We start from the raw sequence: 13,362 nt of genomic DNA, 5'->3' as shown, positions 1-13,362 counted from the left end.
GTACGAATGAATAAAAAAGTGAATAAACTTTCTCACGCAAGGTAACCGTATATATTTTTATCGATTCTCCCATCTCTAAATTTTATACGGTACTCTCTCGCCCAGACAGAAATTAATTAATTCCGAAAGTCAATTGACAATCGAACCTCAAACGTTCGTATTTCTAAAGAAATATATACGTCTGAAATGTACATAAGATATTAAATGTATAAGATATATATATTTCTTAATATATTACTTAAATGTATATGTCTACATTCAAGATATGCGGTTTAAAATATATTACATTTTTAATCTTTAACATACATAAACTGTAATCATTATATCTATTATATTTACGCATTTGCAGGGGCAGTTAGACGCCAATCAGACCTCCTTTTTTGAATTAATTAATTTGTTAGTCAATTAAATCCGTGAGTCAATTAAACTTAGGTATGCCAGGAAGATGCCAAATAATTTGAATTATGCCAGCACGATAACGGAAACAAAAAACATCAATTGCATTAATGCGAAGCCACGTCCGCGTCGGGGAAAACATTTACTCGGACGTGAAAAACAAAAAACATCAATTGCATTAAATGCGAAGCCACGTCCGCGTCAGGAAAAACATTTACTCGGACGTGAAATCGTCATGTAGTATCCGAAATAAGAATATCGATAAGCGGTGTTATTTTTTGTTTATGCGGCCGCGAGCGGAGCATGCGGCGGCGAGCGGAGCATGGAGGAGAGTCGAGTCCGAACAGCGAGCGAGTTACGACGTGCGTCTGTCGATGCGATTATCAATCTCTGCTGTACAACACATTATAATATTAAATATATTATTCAAATCCTACATAATTGGGGGCTCGCAGCCGGGATACTGCCAGAGAGCGATACGTATCGGGCAGTAAAGTGTTCGGATCGACGCGTTGAACGAAGCAAAGACGAAAAGACGAGATGTAAAAACCTGTACGGTGTTTAAGACGTTCCACGACGAATCAAGACGTTTCACGTCGACTCAAAGCGTTCCACGACGAACGAAGACGATTCACGACGAGGCAGGATGTACCACGGCGACGATGTCGGAACCAGGTACCACTGCGATAGAAGACGAGCTGAGTGCCAAGTTAGCGGGCATGACGATAGTCATGCTAAAGGAAGAATTGAAGAAACGGAAGGATATATGTAAAGGAGAGGCGACGCAGAAGGAAACCGCGTATGTAATTTCGGATAGTCCACGACAAAAGCAGCTTAAGCAGGTAGAAATCGCGAATCAATGTTTTGTTAGCGTCATCGATACCGGAAGTGATTTGAGCCTGATGAATCAAGATTGTTATGAAAAGATAGGCCGTCCCGAATTAAAAGATAAAATTAGTTTCGATGGGCGTTAAAAAAAAAGATAATAATAATGCACTCGCGGCGGACGTTTTTGCCGCGGTGATTTTTCGCGTCATAATTTCGCGGAAAATTTATGGGAAAGCGCACGAAATAATCGCGACGCGAGTTCGAGGCTGATCGCGCGAGATTTACCGGAGAGCAAAGAGGGGGATTTTCGAGCTACACCCTCACCACCCTGTCAACCCTTCACCCTCCGTGACGGATAGCTCGAAGCGGAACAGATTGCTCTTATCGAGCGGGCTCTCGCGCTGCATCGATCACCGATATAATGCACGTTGGCACGTTTTTACGTTTCCCGATTCGACTTCTCTCTCTCTCTCTCTCTCTCTCTCTCTCTCTCTCTCTCTCTCTCTCTCTCTCTCTCTCTCTCTCTCTCTCTCTCTCCTCTCTCTCTCTCTCTCTCTCTCTCTCTCTCTCTCTCTCTCTCTCTCTCTCTCTCTCTCTCTCTCTCTCTCTCTCTCTCTCTCTCTCTCTCTCTCTCTCTCTCTCTCTCTCTCTCTCTCTCTCTCTCTCTCTCTCTCTCTCTCTCTCTCTCTCTCTCTCTCTCTCTCTCTCTCTCTCTCTCTCTCTCTCTCTCTCTCTCTCTCTCTCTCCCTCTCTCCCTCTCTCTCCCTCTCTCTCTCTCTCTCTCTCTCTCTCATCGAATCGAATAACCGAGATTTTCCGTGTTTTTCCGTGCGATTTGCTCAGCAATCGCGACAGAACACGCATACGGAACCCGGTTACGCGTCCTATCCGATACCAATTAATTCGCGTGCACTTTGATAAAAAATACAATTAATTAATAAAGAAAGAAAATCAATTGTTTATGAGCTACATGCTCTCCGGCTAATTTGGGGAAAAGCTGAATTTAATGAAATAAATGTCGATTCGGCGATTAAATTAAAAATTTCTCGAGGAAGAAATTCGCTGATTATTTATCGGATTGAGAGACAGATTTAATGTGTTTTTAAATCAAAATATTCCGCCAGTAAAAGCATACAAAATTTCACACAACAGTTACACGTTTAAAAGGGATAAAATGCAAAATTTTATTGAGGTAACGATTACGGGGATCGTTATTCGCGGAAAAATATTTACTCTCGACACACAGTCAATTATAAATCTCTCTATATCTCTCCGCGTCTCGCGTGTTCCGTGTCCCCGCATAAAACGGGGATAAATAAACTTCCGGCGTGCCCCCAAGGTACGCGACGTTGTCACGAGAAGAGAATTTAACAATTCCACGAAGGGGGGAGCGAAGGGAAAAGTCACGCGGGGATTGCGCGATACACAGTCTTTTCCTCGGCCATTTAAATTTCTCGCCGCGAGTTCTATTCGCGAGTGCCGCGGGATAGAAGTTCATACGGCGGACTGATCGACGCTATTTCGCAAATGAAATCCAAAGGGGGGTACGAGGGGGAGGGGAAGGGGTAAATTACACGGCAGCGTACGGCCCTTCGAGAATACCGGCCTCCCCCTTACGTGTAATTACGTATCGTATTTACATACGTGCGTCCATTATCGCCCGGCGAGATCTTTATTTTGCATTCGAGCACGCACACACGCCGCACACCGCGAATCGGCCGCGCGCGAGACGCTCTGGCGTCTCGCGCGTCGCGGACAAAGACCGGAAAAATCCGAATTTCTAATCGCGGTCGTAATCGTAACGCGTGCGACTCGATTGTTGCCGACTGCCTGCGGCGAGAAAAAAAGAATCCGCGATATAATAAAGGAGCGAAAGTGCGGTGAGAAAAACCGGGGGAAAACGCAGACTGACCCAGAATTGCCGAGTCGTCAGCTCGGTTTATCCGAGCGAACGCACAGAGGCGATTTTTAACGTTTTCAAATTAGCTTTAAATATAAAAACGTGATCTCAAGTCTTACCTAATATTTCAAGAGGAAGTATTGACTAAATAGATACATATAAGATAGATAAAGGTAGTCCAGTATATAATTAAGGATAATTAAAAAAACTTTTTTCTCCGATTGTCATGGAAATAAGAATTTTAATCGCGAATGCACATTAATTTTAATGAAAAATTCTCTCGGGGTTCGGGCGAAGGGTTAGTAGAAATTTAATGCGAAGTTTGATATTTTCGCCGAGGCGGTCGATGCGAATTTAATTAAAAACCCGGATCCCGGCTTGTCGCGCTGAAATTTTCCGGCCGAGAGAACCCCTTTCGGAGGAGAAATCTTCGTCGATCGCGCGGAGACCATCGCCGTCGCCGGCAGCGGGACGTTGATTTTCGTTCGTCCTCGAAACGGAGCCTCTCCGTACCGCGAAAAGGCGGACGCGAAAAGGCGGGCGCTCGTGAATCTGTCGTGACGTGTAAAAAAAATCTAATATGCCCGACACCATTACGGGGATAAATCCGCCCGCGGGCGGGCGTCGCCCTACATTCTCGTCCGCGGTCCCGCGCGGCAGCCGCCGGAGAATTACAGATCCGACGCGGATCGTCAAACGAAAACGGGACAGGCCCGCGCCTGCGATCGCCCGGCGAGCGAAATGAACGTCGACGGCCTGAAATGAATTATTAAATCCGATAAAAATTTGTCCCGATCCGAGGCGGTGCCAAATGCCGAGCATTATTACCTCGGAGCCGGATTATCGCGAGACCGCGCGGTGAAAAATTTATTATCAATCGCGTGTACGCGAACGAAAATCGACCGCTAAATCCTGTAAAAACCGCCGATCCGCGGCGAATCGTCAAATACAGCGCGGACATTATTAGCCCAAAGCAGATTATCGAGTGCGACGTGGAGATCAGTTGAAAGCAGATCAAACGCGGTCGAAAGTAATCGGTGTTTCGCAGCAAAATGCTGTTGCGTGTTTCTCTCATTCAATTTTCATATCGCATTATTTCTGCTTAAATATTATGAGATTTTCTAAATTCGAAGATAAAACGCGATGTTACGTCCGATCTGACTGATTATTTTTTTCCTCTCTGTTTGTATCAGTATTGCCGGTCCGCTCTGTACGCGTCGGGGCGCAATATCCCGGTCGGAGTCACTCCGCGTAGACGAGGAGAGGAAAACCGAAACTGATGGTCGTTGGTAGAGTTCTCTTCACTTTATTAAATTCGCGAACGTGGCGATTTTGACGCCCTTCGCTCCGAACTTTGGAGCTACCGCTCCGATTTCACAGTTTCGGATTTGCTCCAATATTATCGCGCTCGACGTGTCGCTCTCGTGGCTTCTGTAGGCTCACTGAATTCCTGGCCGCGACCGAGAACGGTTTCCGCGCGCGAAACGCGTGATCGAAGCGTGATCAACGCCCGTCTTCGCAGGCATGGAGTGTCTATGTTAGAGTTGGTCAAGGAAAAGTTAAGCCAATGGTGTTCCTTTCGCTGATTGGCTCCGCCATTTCCCGATCAGCGCTTCCGGTTCTTTAGTGGAAGTGAGACAAAGCTATAAGTGGGAGTGAGACAAAGCTATAACATACTGCACATTAGTCCGCCATTTATCGACAAGACGTTAGTGGGAGTGAGACAAAGCTACGGTATTCGCACAATTCTACTTACAGGAACTCTAGTCTATGTCTGATTTCTATTGGCCGATGCCTTGTTTCGTAAATATTCGATCACGCGTTCCGCACCTGCGGTGACAAGCTTCAAACACTCTCGCATTATCTTTATTGCGGATAAGAAAAAATTAATATCACGCATTGGATGAATTAACAACGGATTATCCGTCTGTTTCCCCGGAGGACTTCCTGCCCCCTGCCCCCCCCCCCCCGTTCCCCGCCATACGTTATTTCCCATTATCGTTCAAATGCGACAGTAATTGGTTTTCTATCATTGCGCGCGCGTTAATGGCAATTTTAAATTAACGCCGGTGAATATCCGTCGTAATTAACGATTCAACTGTTTCAATGCGGGGCGCAAGCCACTGTGTCGTTGTAGGATATATATTACCAAACGGGGGGGGGGGGAGGGGAGGACGGGGGAGCCCATCTCTCACGCGACGCATTTACTCGTGTAATTAATATCTTTTTCGGATGTACATTAAATTTCCGCATTACGGTTCGATATCATTCAACGAGTCGCGACGATCCGCGATTTTTCTCCTCCCGCGGCAGGAGGTGGCGGAGATAAACGACGGGCTCGTCTCCTCTTCGTCGTCCTCCTCCTCCTCTCTTTCCGCTTCCGCTTCCGGCGCGACGCGCGCCATCCTCGCATGATTGTTAATATACCGTTTTATTAATTCACGAGAATTGTCATCGCTCGCGCGCGCGCGATCTTGCGAGCTTTTGTGAACGCCTCTCTAACTCTTTCCCTGCATGCAACGACGAGATGGATCTTTAAGAATGAATTTTACTTCCGCGCTTGCGGAAGCATCGACATGCGGAAATTGCGGTACCCCCCCTCCCCCTCCAGCGGCTTGTGAAATGATCAATAATAACGAAGTAACCACAATACAATGTACATAATAAATTACAATATCGGGGGAAAGAGGTTTACATACATGAGATGTAAAATATAGAAGGGGGCACATAATGTAAAAATTTCCAATCGTAACGAATAAGTATGAAAAACATTAATATCAATGTCGATGTAAATGAGGTAAATGGTAATAAGAAGCAGGAAATTATAGACGTTTATCGTGAATCGTAAATACCGGCTCGGTCTAATTGCCCGAAAATTTTGCGCCATCACGTCTCGCGAAACTAAAACTCTTTTCGCGAGACGTACGCCGCGTAAATTAAACGAATTATGATTTTACAAATTCATACAGTGTACTTGGTCAAATGATAACCCGAATGGAGTTCGTTATTTTTCCACCGCGACGGGCAGTGTTCATTTCGCCGCTGGCAATCAAGTGCTTTCATTAATAAAGCATTTGGGGCATAAATTAATTATCGCTCCGGTCCGACCGCCCCGCGCGCGCGGCAGAGCTCTCTCTCTCTCTCTCTCTCTCTACGCGACTACAGGCTTTTCTGCGCTATATTGATACACTTTGTTTATTTATTGTACAATTGTTTCTACGCTTTAGGGGATGTATCCCAGAGCGTGTAATAAATAACGATTCGATTCGATTCGATTCTCTCTCTCTCTCTCTTTCTCTCTCTCTCTTTCTTTCTTTCTCAATGGGCGCTAATTTTTTGTAGCCGGCCACGGAAAATCCGCGGTAAATCGAAAAGCGCGATAAAAAGGGGCGTCCGGGCGAGAAATTAATCGCTGCCCGCGGCGGAAGGTCTCGGACGTGTTAAGTGATGAATTAAAAGGATTTTTCCGCCGATGGGCGAGATATACGTTATACGGTGAACCAACAACTAATTACGGATTACGGTGCCTAAATCAATTGCTAGAGCTTCGCAAGGTATAATAATACAAATAAATAATTACGATAAACGGATGAGGGAGAGATATAACCGCGTCGGCCAATATTCGGCTGTCGTCGTTTTAACTTCGTATTTAACGCTAAACGCGATTTGTCAGTTTCAAATTATGTATCTATCTATGGAGTATGGAGTATGGATAATGCAATATTCTCGATACGGATTTTATTATATTAGATCGAACCGTGACTTCATGTGCGTTTTAATTTATGATTTATATTTATTCGATAAGAATCTCATGTATAAATAGATGGAACTTTTTTCTAAGTTTACTTTTGTGGAAGATACGTAAATAGATTATTTTCCGAAGTAACATTTTCATTCTTTCTTCTTTCAGGGGACATCATCCACTGCTCGGGAGCACGAGACGCAAATCAGCTGGTATGTCAAATAATCAGCTGGTTGACTCCTGTCTGTAAGTGTCTTTCTCTATGTTAAATAAAAACCGCGGCAGAATTCTCACACGCTTCCCCGATTATCGTGTACGATAAGAAATTAACATTGTATGTCTCGTCGTAATGTCATCTCCGAGCTATTCATTACCATCGATCGCGTAGATCTCCCCTGGATCATTACACTCTTCCATTTTTGGCATTTCCATTTGGTTTCCTCAACAATCTGTGGTATATCTATATTCGCAATAAACTCCGCAAGTAATTCGCGCAACATTTTCTCGGGCTCTCTCGCGGTAAACTCCAGTCTTACTCCCTGACGACTTTGACGTCAACTTTCCTTTGCGATAATTCAGGTATAATTACAAAGTTACCTAACGTGAAGGATTAAAAAGGGTTCCGGCCGCGGGCTTGCAAATAAACAACGAAGCCTCGTTTTCTCCTCTGGATTATCCAGCGGAACTCCGCGCCGAATTGCCTTTAATTCGAACGGCTCCTCTCGTATTTAAATATCGTAAACGTTGAAAAAAAGCCCCCGAGGCCGCACGATGGTGCGTCTCCGGCGAAAAAGACAGTTACAACGACACTAGACGCGAGAATTAAAGACGAGAACGAACGATTTTGATAATTCTGCGAATGATCAACCATTAGGCTGGTGAATCGCCGGATTGAGCAGAGACAGGAGCACAACATAACTCGCACTGAGATCACGCAGAGGTGACTAACATGCATTAATCATGCGGTTTACTCACGCTGAAACTCGCGGGAGCGTACGATTAATTTTATCCCATATTAATTACGAATTCTCTCTGTATCGATCTGCTATCGCTACGGCGATTTACGCACGCGCGCGTGCGTAATCTTATTAACCCGGCAATTGGTGTAATAAAACCTTACAAAGGATGTCAATTTCCACGGGTGACGAAGGCGACCGCGTTTATCGGCGACCGATCTCCATAACGCGCGCGAGGATATCATCGCGCGCGTAAACCGTTACGAGCGCGCATTCTAAATTGTCGGCGCAGCCTAATTAGCGCTAATTGACCCGACATTGTCGCGTAATTTCTAATAACCCGCTAAATCCCGCTAAGACGTACGTTAACGCTTTCGGAGTGAGTAATACCGCCCCGCACATCGACGCATGTTTGTGCAATCATTTAGCATGACCGGCGTGACGTGGCCGAGAAGGAGAGGATGCTCCGACGCAATTAGTATCATTCTCCTCGAGATCACCGTCGCGCCTAGCTGCTGTGTGCATCCCTTCGTTTTGTATACTTGGTTTGCTTTTCATTACGCGTCAATCACGCGCGCGCAAAGTGTTGCTCGTCGCCACACAAACGACTTTCGTGTGTTTTACGAGATAATTCGCGTGTTCTTCGATCAATTTTTCCTGAAAATATCGAGAACAGTTTTTTATATATGTAAAAGATATAAAGCAACAAGACATTGGTCTTCGTTTAATATTAATTTGAAAGAAATTCAAAATAGATCGTGGTAAGAGATTTCGCTAATAAGAGATCAATCCTGAATCGATCGAAGAATACGGCTGAAAGTTCGTTAACCTGTTTCATGTAATTATCTTGTTTACGTTGCGTGTGCTATATTCTGGTCGGTGGTTTATTATTTCAAACATGAATGAGAGAGAGAAATACCGCCGTGTAAAACTATCACTTTGACTGCGATATCAACCATATCTGGGTGACGCATAAGTTTCCGCAAGGGCGCTGTCATCCATTTGTGTGTGGCTGTGATAATTTTATTTTCACGCTTAAGAACAATTTTACTAAATATTAAGACATTAAAAAAATAATATAAATTATATTATATTAAAAAGATTTAAGTATAAAAATAATACGCTATTAAAAACCAAGTTATTCATTTTTTATTTGTCTTCTCTAGTTCAATCATAAAAATATCGATTATTTCGGTTTGTGAGGGACAGTTTTATTTGTGTCCCATCTGAAATTATATTATTAGAAATGTAATAATATAATATATAATATATTAATATATTATAGTTTTTATATTTATTTACTGTTTAGTATTATGGCTTATTTTGTAATGTGACTCTTGTTTTATAAACAGCCGTGCACTTTTCGACTTTGGGCCTACCAGAGGCCTCAATGTCGAAATTACATGCTTTGACAGTCTGCAGTATTAAAGTGCTACCTTTGTTTCAGAAAATAATACCCTGTAGAATTTATAGCTTCGCTAGTATTATAAAATGTCAATTATCGCAAGATTAGTCCCCCTTTCTCTTTCACTTTCTTCTAGCTGCCTTCTCTTAAACAGTACGTTAGTATTTCATAAAGCATTTCCTTGCATGCCGAGATATATGTATAGCGAGTCTCAAAGAGAAACGTTTCGTTTTTCAGACGCGTCCTACAGGAGAAAGCTCCCGACATGCCGCAATACACGTAAGCTCGCTATATAGTAATTTGCGATATCACGCAACGCTACGATACGCAATTTCTGTCGATCTCTCATTTCTCTGATTCACCTGCCGTAGCGGACAGGGCGACACGGACTACCATGGAAGTAACGGACAGGCGGACACCCACTCGTTGCACTCGTCTCATCTGTCCGTCCAGGAGGATCCGCTGCTTATCCGGACCCACAAGCAACAGACTTCTCAACAAGTGAGACCGACTCTCCGGCCGATATACTTCCGAAATTTCGCGCGCGACCCGTTCTTCCGAAAGTTCATTCACCCGTCGAGTTATTATAAGAGCACAATTCAGTAAAGCAGCATTTCATTAAAGGAATACCTTGAATTAGATGACATTTGGTTACTTTTAACTGTTATGTGTGTCGAAATTTATTATTTTAAAATATTGTAGTATTATTTCAACTTTATTGGTTTAGTTAAATTAACGTTAAATTAAATTAATATATTGAGCAGCAGCGACCTATAGGAATGGTTAAAAATTACTGAAATTCAGTATACTTTGATATTGAATTTAACAGTGTATAATATTTATTATGTTTTAATAATTTTTATATCTATATATCATTTCAAGAGCGATTTTTTTATTTACATCTGTCTCTAATTTCCTATGCCTAAACGTACGTTAAAAATGAAAACAAAGTGAGTTTGCTCAGTGAATTTCATCCGAAATCACCGGGACTTTTGTCGCGCCCCATTTCGGAAATCTAATCCCGCCATCGTCGATGTCGATATAATCGCATTTCGTACAACGCGCATCGTAGTACGACGCGCGCGAACGCGGATATTAACGTACGTGTTTCGCGCGGCGAAAAATCCCGTCGAATGAACACGCGCGAAAGAGAGAAACGGCGATGACACGGCGCCCCGCTTCCTTCCTCAGGTGACGACTGTGACGAAAGTCGTGCGCGAGGTTTCCCACATGGAGCCGGATCCGGGGGCGGTCAGTTACATGTCGGTGCCGTTGATGTCACAAGATTATCAGCACGCGGAACCCCGCTACCCCGCGGATCCGTACATGGTCAGCTTCGACCATTACGACCCGTACCTGGGCTACCCGCCGCAGCCGGGGTATCCGGGACCCCATGGCATCTACATGCCGCGCTCGCATTCCCCCCACAGCCCTCACAGCCCGTCGGAACACAGTCGTGCTTCTCCGCCACACGGTACGTAGCTCATCAGTGCCTTTTTCTCGTTCGATTTGGTCATTTTCAACTGTCGCAAACATTATCGACGAGCGAAATAAACAAATATATTATTTATTATTGTGATATTCTGCCTAGATCGTTATATATATATGTATAATAATATAAAAGTTTTAAATTAACAAGTGAAATTATATTATACTATAATAAATAATATAATACGTATATATAGAAACTTATTGAATAATATATCAAAATAAAATTTAACATATATTATTTGTTATAATATATGTAATATAATGATAAAGTATAGATTATAATAAATAATATATTCAATTCAATTTGACATATTGTCCAATAAGTATGTATATATGCGTAAAATGATTGAAAAATATAGCAACTGGTATTATAACAGATAAATGATCATTTCGAAGAAAAACTTTTCCTCCGCGCCGAGGGAGATTATTAAACGTAACGTTGTTTCGAAGACGTTATATACCTCGTTTCTAAGACGTCTCGGTGGAGAGGCGGCACGCACGAAGTGAATCTTCGATAACAACATAAACACGGTGATCTGTTTTCCGTAGAGTACATGCGCAAGGGTGCACCTTACGTGGAGGGTAGCTATAACGACATCGACCCCGGCTTAAACCCCGCTTTGCAGGATCATTATCGCATTACTCCGAGTCCCGGTGGTCCTGGAGATCAGTATGGTAGGTGAACAGAGAGACTCCAACAAGTGCGATCCGAGAAGGTCTCGCGCGCCGGGACGGCGAACTCGATTTTAACGTTCGCCACGACCGCGATTAAGATCGCGTCACGTGCGAAAACGGTAACGGCGAAAACGGCGCTTTACGTATACGACGCGGGGGGATGCCGCATAATTCACTTCGATTATCTCCTGACGTTACTTCACGTTCGCTCAAGATCGGATCGGCAGCACGCGGAATAACGGATGGTCCCGGCGAGCCCTCTCAACGTCTTCCCCCGTGATGGAGGTCACATCCACCATTTATCTAACTCGCGTCCCTCCGGCCTCCTTTTTTCCCTTCCCATCTGTTAAACGGCTCTTTTAATATCGAAACGCGGATTAGTACTTCCCGCCCCCCCCCCCCGCCTCCCACGAACTCGTAATGACTTTATGTGACTTATTAAGGCTATCCATATTCCATTAAACCTGATTGAAAAATAACGTTATCTTCTTTTCACGATCGTTTGGATAGACATATGACACGTAAGTATAAGAGACCATTTAATCTGCCACGTAATACGATATAAAATTATATTTTTGGACCCGTGATATATCATTTTTAACGGTATATATGGTTTTAATTCGGAATCACATCGCTTCTTTTTCGGTGTCTGTTTCATTTCCGAGGTCAAATGGAAAATGAATCGTAAAATATGAAATAAAGTGCCTCTTTGCAATTAAAATTAATATTTGTAATAAGTGATTAAAAATTTGAAAAATTTTAATAAATGAGTAAAACTATTGATATTATATATACTATATTTATATACGATATTATATCTTTTTAAAGCATATACAGAGTGTGCCATTTTAAATGCTCCAGACAAATATCTCGAAAAATATGGAAGATACGAAAAAACGTTTTAAACAAAAGTTGTCTAAAACGTTTTTTCATGTCTTCTACAATATATTTTTCGAGATATTTTCCATTTAAAATGGCACACCCTATGCGAATCTTTTGAAAAGCACTATCGAATCCCGAAGTGAAGATAAGCGGTTATCGCTGAAGATAACGTAAGTGAATTATGCGCCTCCGAGAGTGAGACTCTTCGTCTTAGTTCGACGGCAACTTCGAGTAAGAACGACGTTAGATCGTAACACGATTAGTAATCGATGGCCTGTCCCGTTTCAGACGAGAGCAAAGTGGCCTATGGCTACGTGTCGCCGTCGCCATACGGTCCCGTGGGGTACGGGCCCGCCGTGGGGGTCGGGCCGGTGCCGAGCGACGTGCCCGGCTACGAGGAGGGTCACCCGGGGGTGCCCCTCACGTCGGCCGTGCCGCCCGGCATCTTCGAGGACGAGGTGCACCTGCAGCGACTGCAATCGCGTCATCCGGTGGTGCCGGGTATGGCGAGTCCGCTCGACGACGACCAGAAGTCCATGCGCTGGCGGGACCCGAACCTGTCCGAGGTGATCGGCTTCCTGAGCAACCCGAACAACATAATCAAGGCGAACGCGGCCGCGTATCTGCAGCACCTCTGCTACATGGACGACCCGAATAAGCAGAAGACGCGCAGCTTGGGCGGCATACCGCCGCTGGTGCAGCTGCTGGACCACGACAATCCGGACGTGTACAGGAACGCGTGCGGCGCGCTGCGGAATCTGTCGTACGGCCGGCAGAACGACGAGAACAAGCGCGCGATCAAGAACGCGGGCGGCGTGCCGGCCCTGATCAATCTGCTGCGACGGACGTCCGACGCGGAGGTCAAGGAGCTGGTTACGGGGGTACTGTGGAATCTGTCATCGTGCGAAGTAAGTAACCCGCCGAACCGCACGAAATTGTTATAAAAACTAGAAGCGTGTTGAAATCTATTTATATTAATGACCCAATTAACAAAATATCTTCTTTTTCTTTTTCTCTCTCTGCCTTAGTACTGTTTGCAACAAAACAGAATTTTATTTACGCAGACTCGCGGTTCAGTCGTTTAACC

General features: G+C 44.1%; 1 protein-coding gene across 8 annotated transcripts in view; it reads left to right on the top strand.

Annotated features, from left to right (window-relative positions):
- The window catches only part of P120ctn (adherens junction protein p120), a 51,833-nt gene that overhangs the window by 18,301 nt on the left and 20,170 nt on the right, over positions 1–13,362 (top strand). For 2 of the 8 annotated variants that reach the window (XM_071714197.1, XM_071714198.1), the window contains exons 2-7: positions 7,035–7,112; positions 9,465–9,506; positions 9,599–9,728; positions 10,419–10,701; positions 11,268–11,393; positions 12,564–13,183. In XM_071714197.1, coding sequence (XP_071570298.1) covers positions 7,081–7,112; positions 9,465–9,506; positions 9,599–9,728; positions 10,419–10,701; positions 11,268–11,393; positions 12,564–13,183 — 1,233 coding nt within the window. In that variant the 5' untranslated portion in view covers positions 7,035–7,080. Of the gene's footprint in view, positions 1–7,034; positions 7,113–9,165; positions 9,385–9,464; positions 9,507–9,598; positions 9,729–10,418; positions 10,702–11,267; positions 11,394–12,563; positions 13,184–13,362 lie in introns of those variants that run through there. The other 6 variants (XM_071714201.1, XM_071714193.1, XM_071714194.1 and 3 more) reach the window with 6 other exon arrangements.

This window comes from Temnothorax nylanderi, unplaced genomic scaffold (genome assembly GCF_030848795.1).
Source record: "Temnothorax nylanderi isolate EJ_2023f unplaced genomic scaffold, tnyl_v1.0 TNYL_tig0136_pilon, whole genome shotgun sequence".
Classification (NCBI taxonomy): Eukaryota; Metazoa; Arthropoda; class Insecta; order Hymenoptera; family Formicidae; genus Temnothorax; species Temnothorax nylanderi.
Note: the sequence above shows the minus strand (reverse complement) of the source record. Positions and strands in the feature narration are given on the sequence as shown.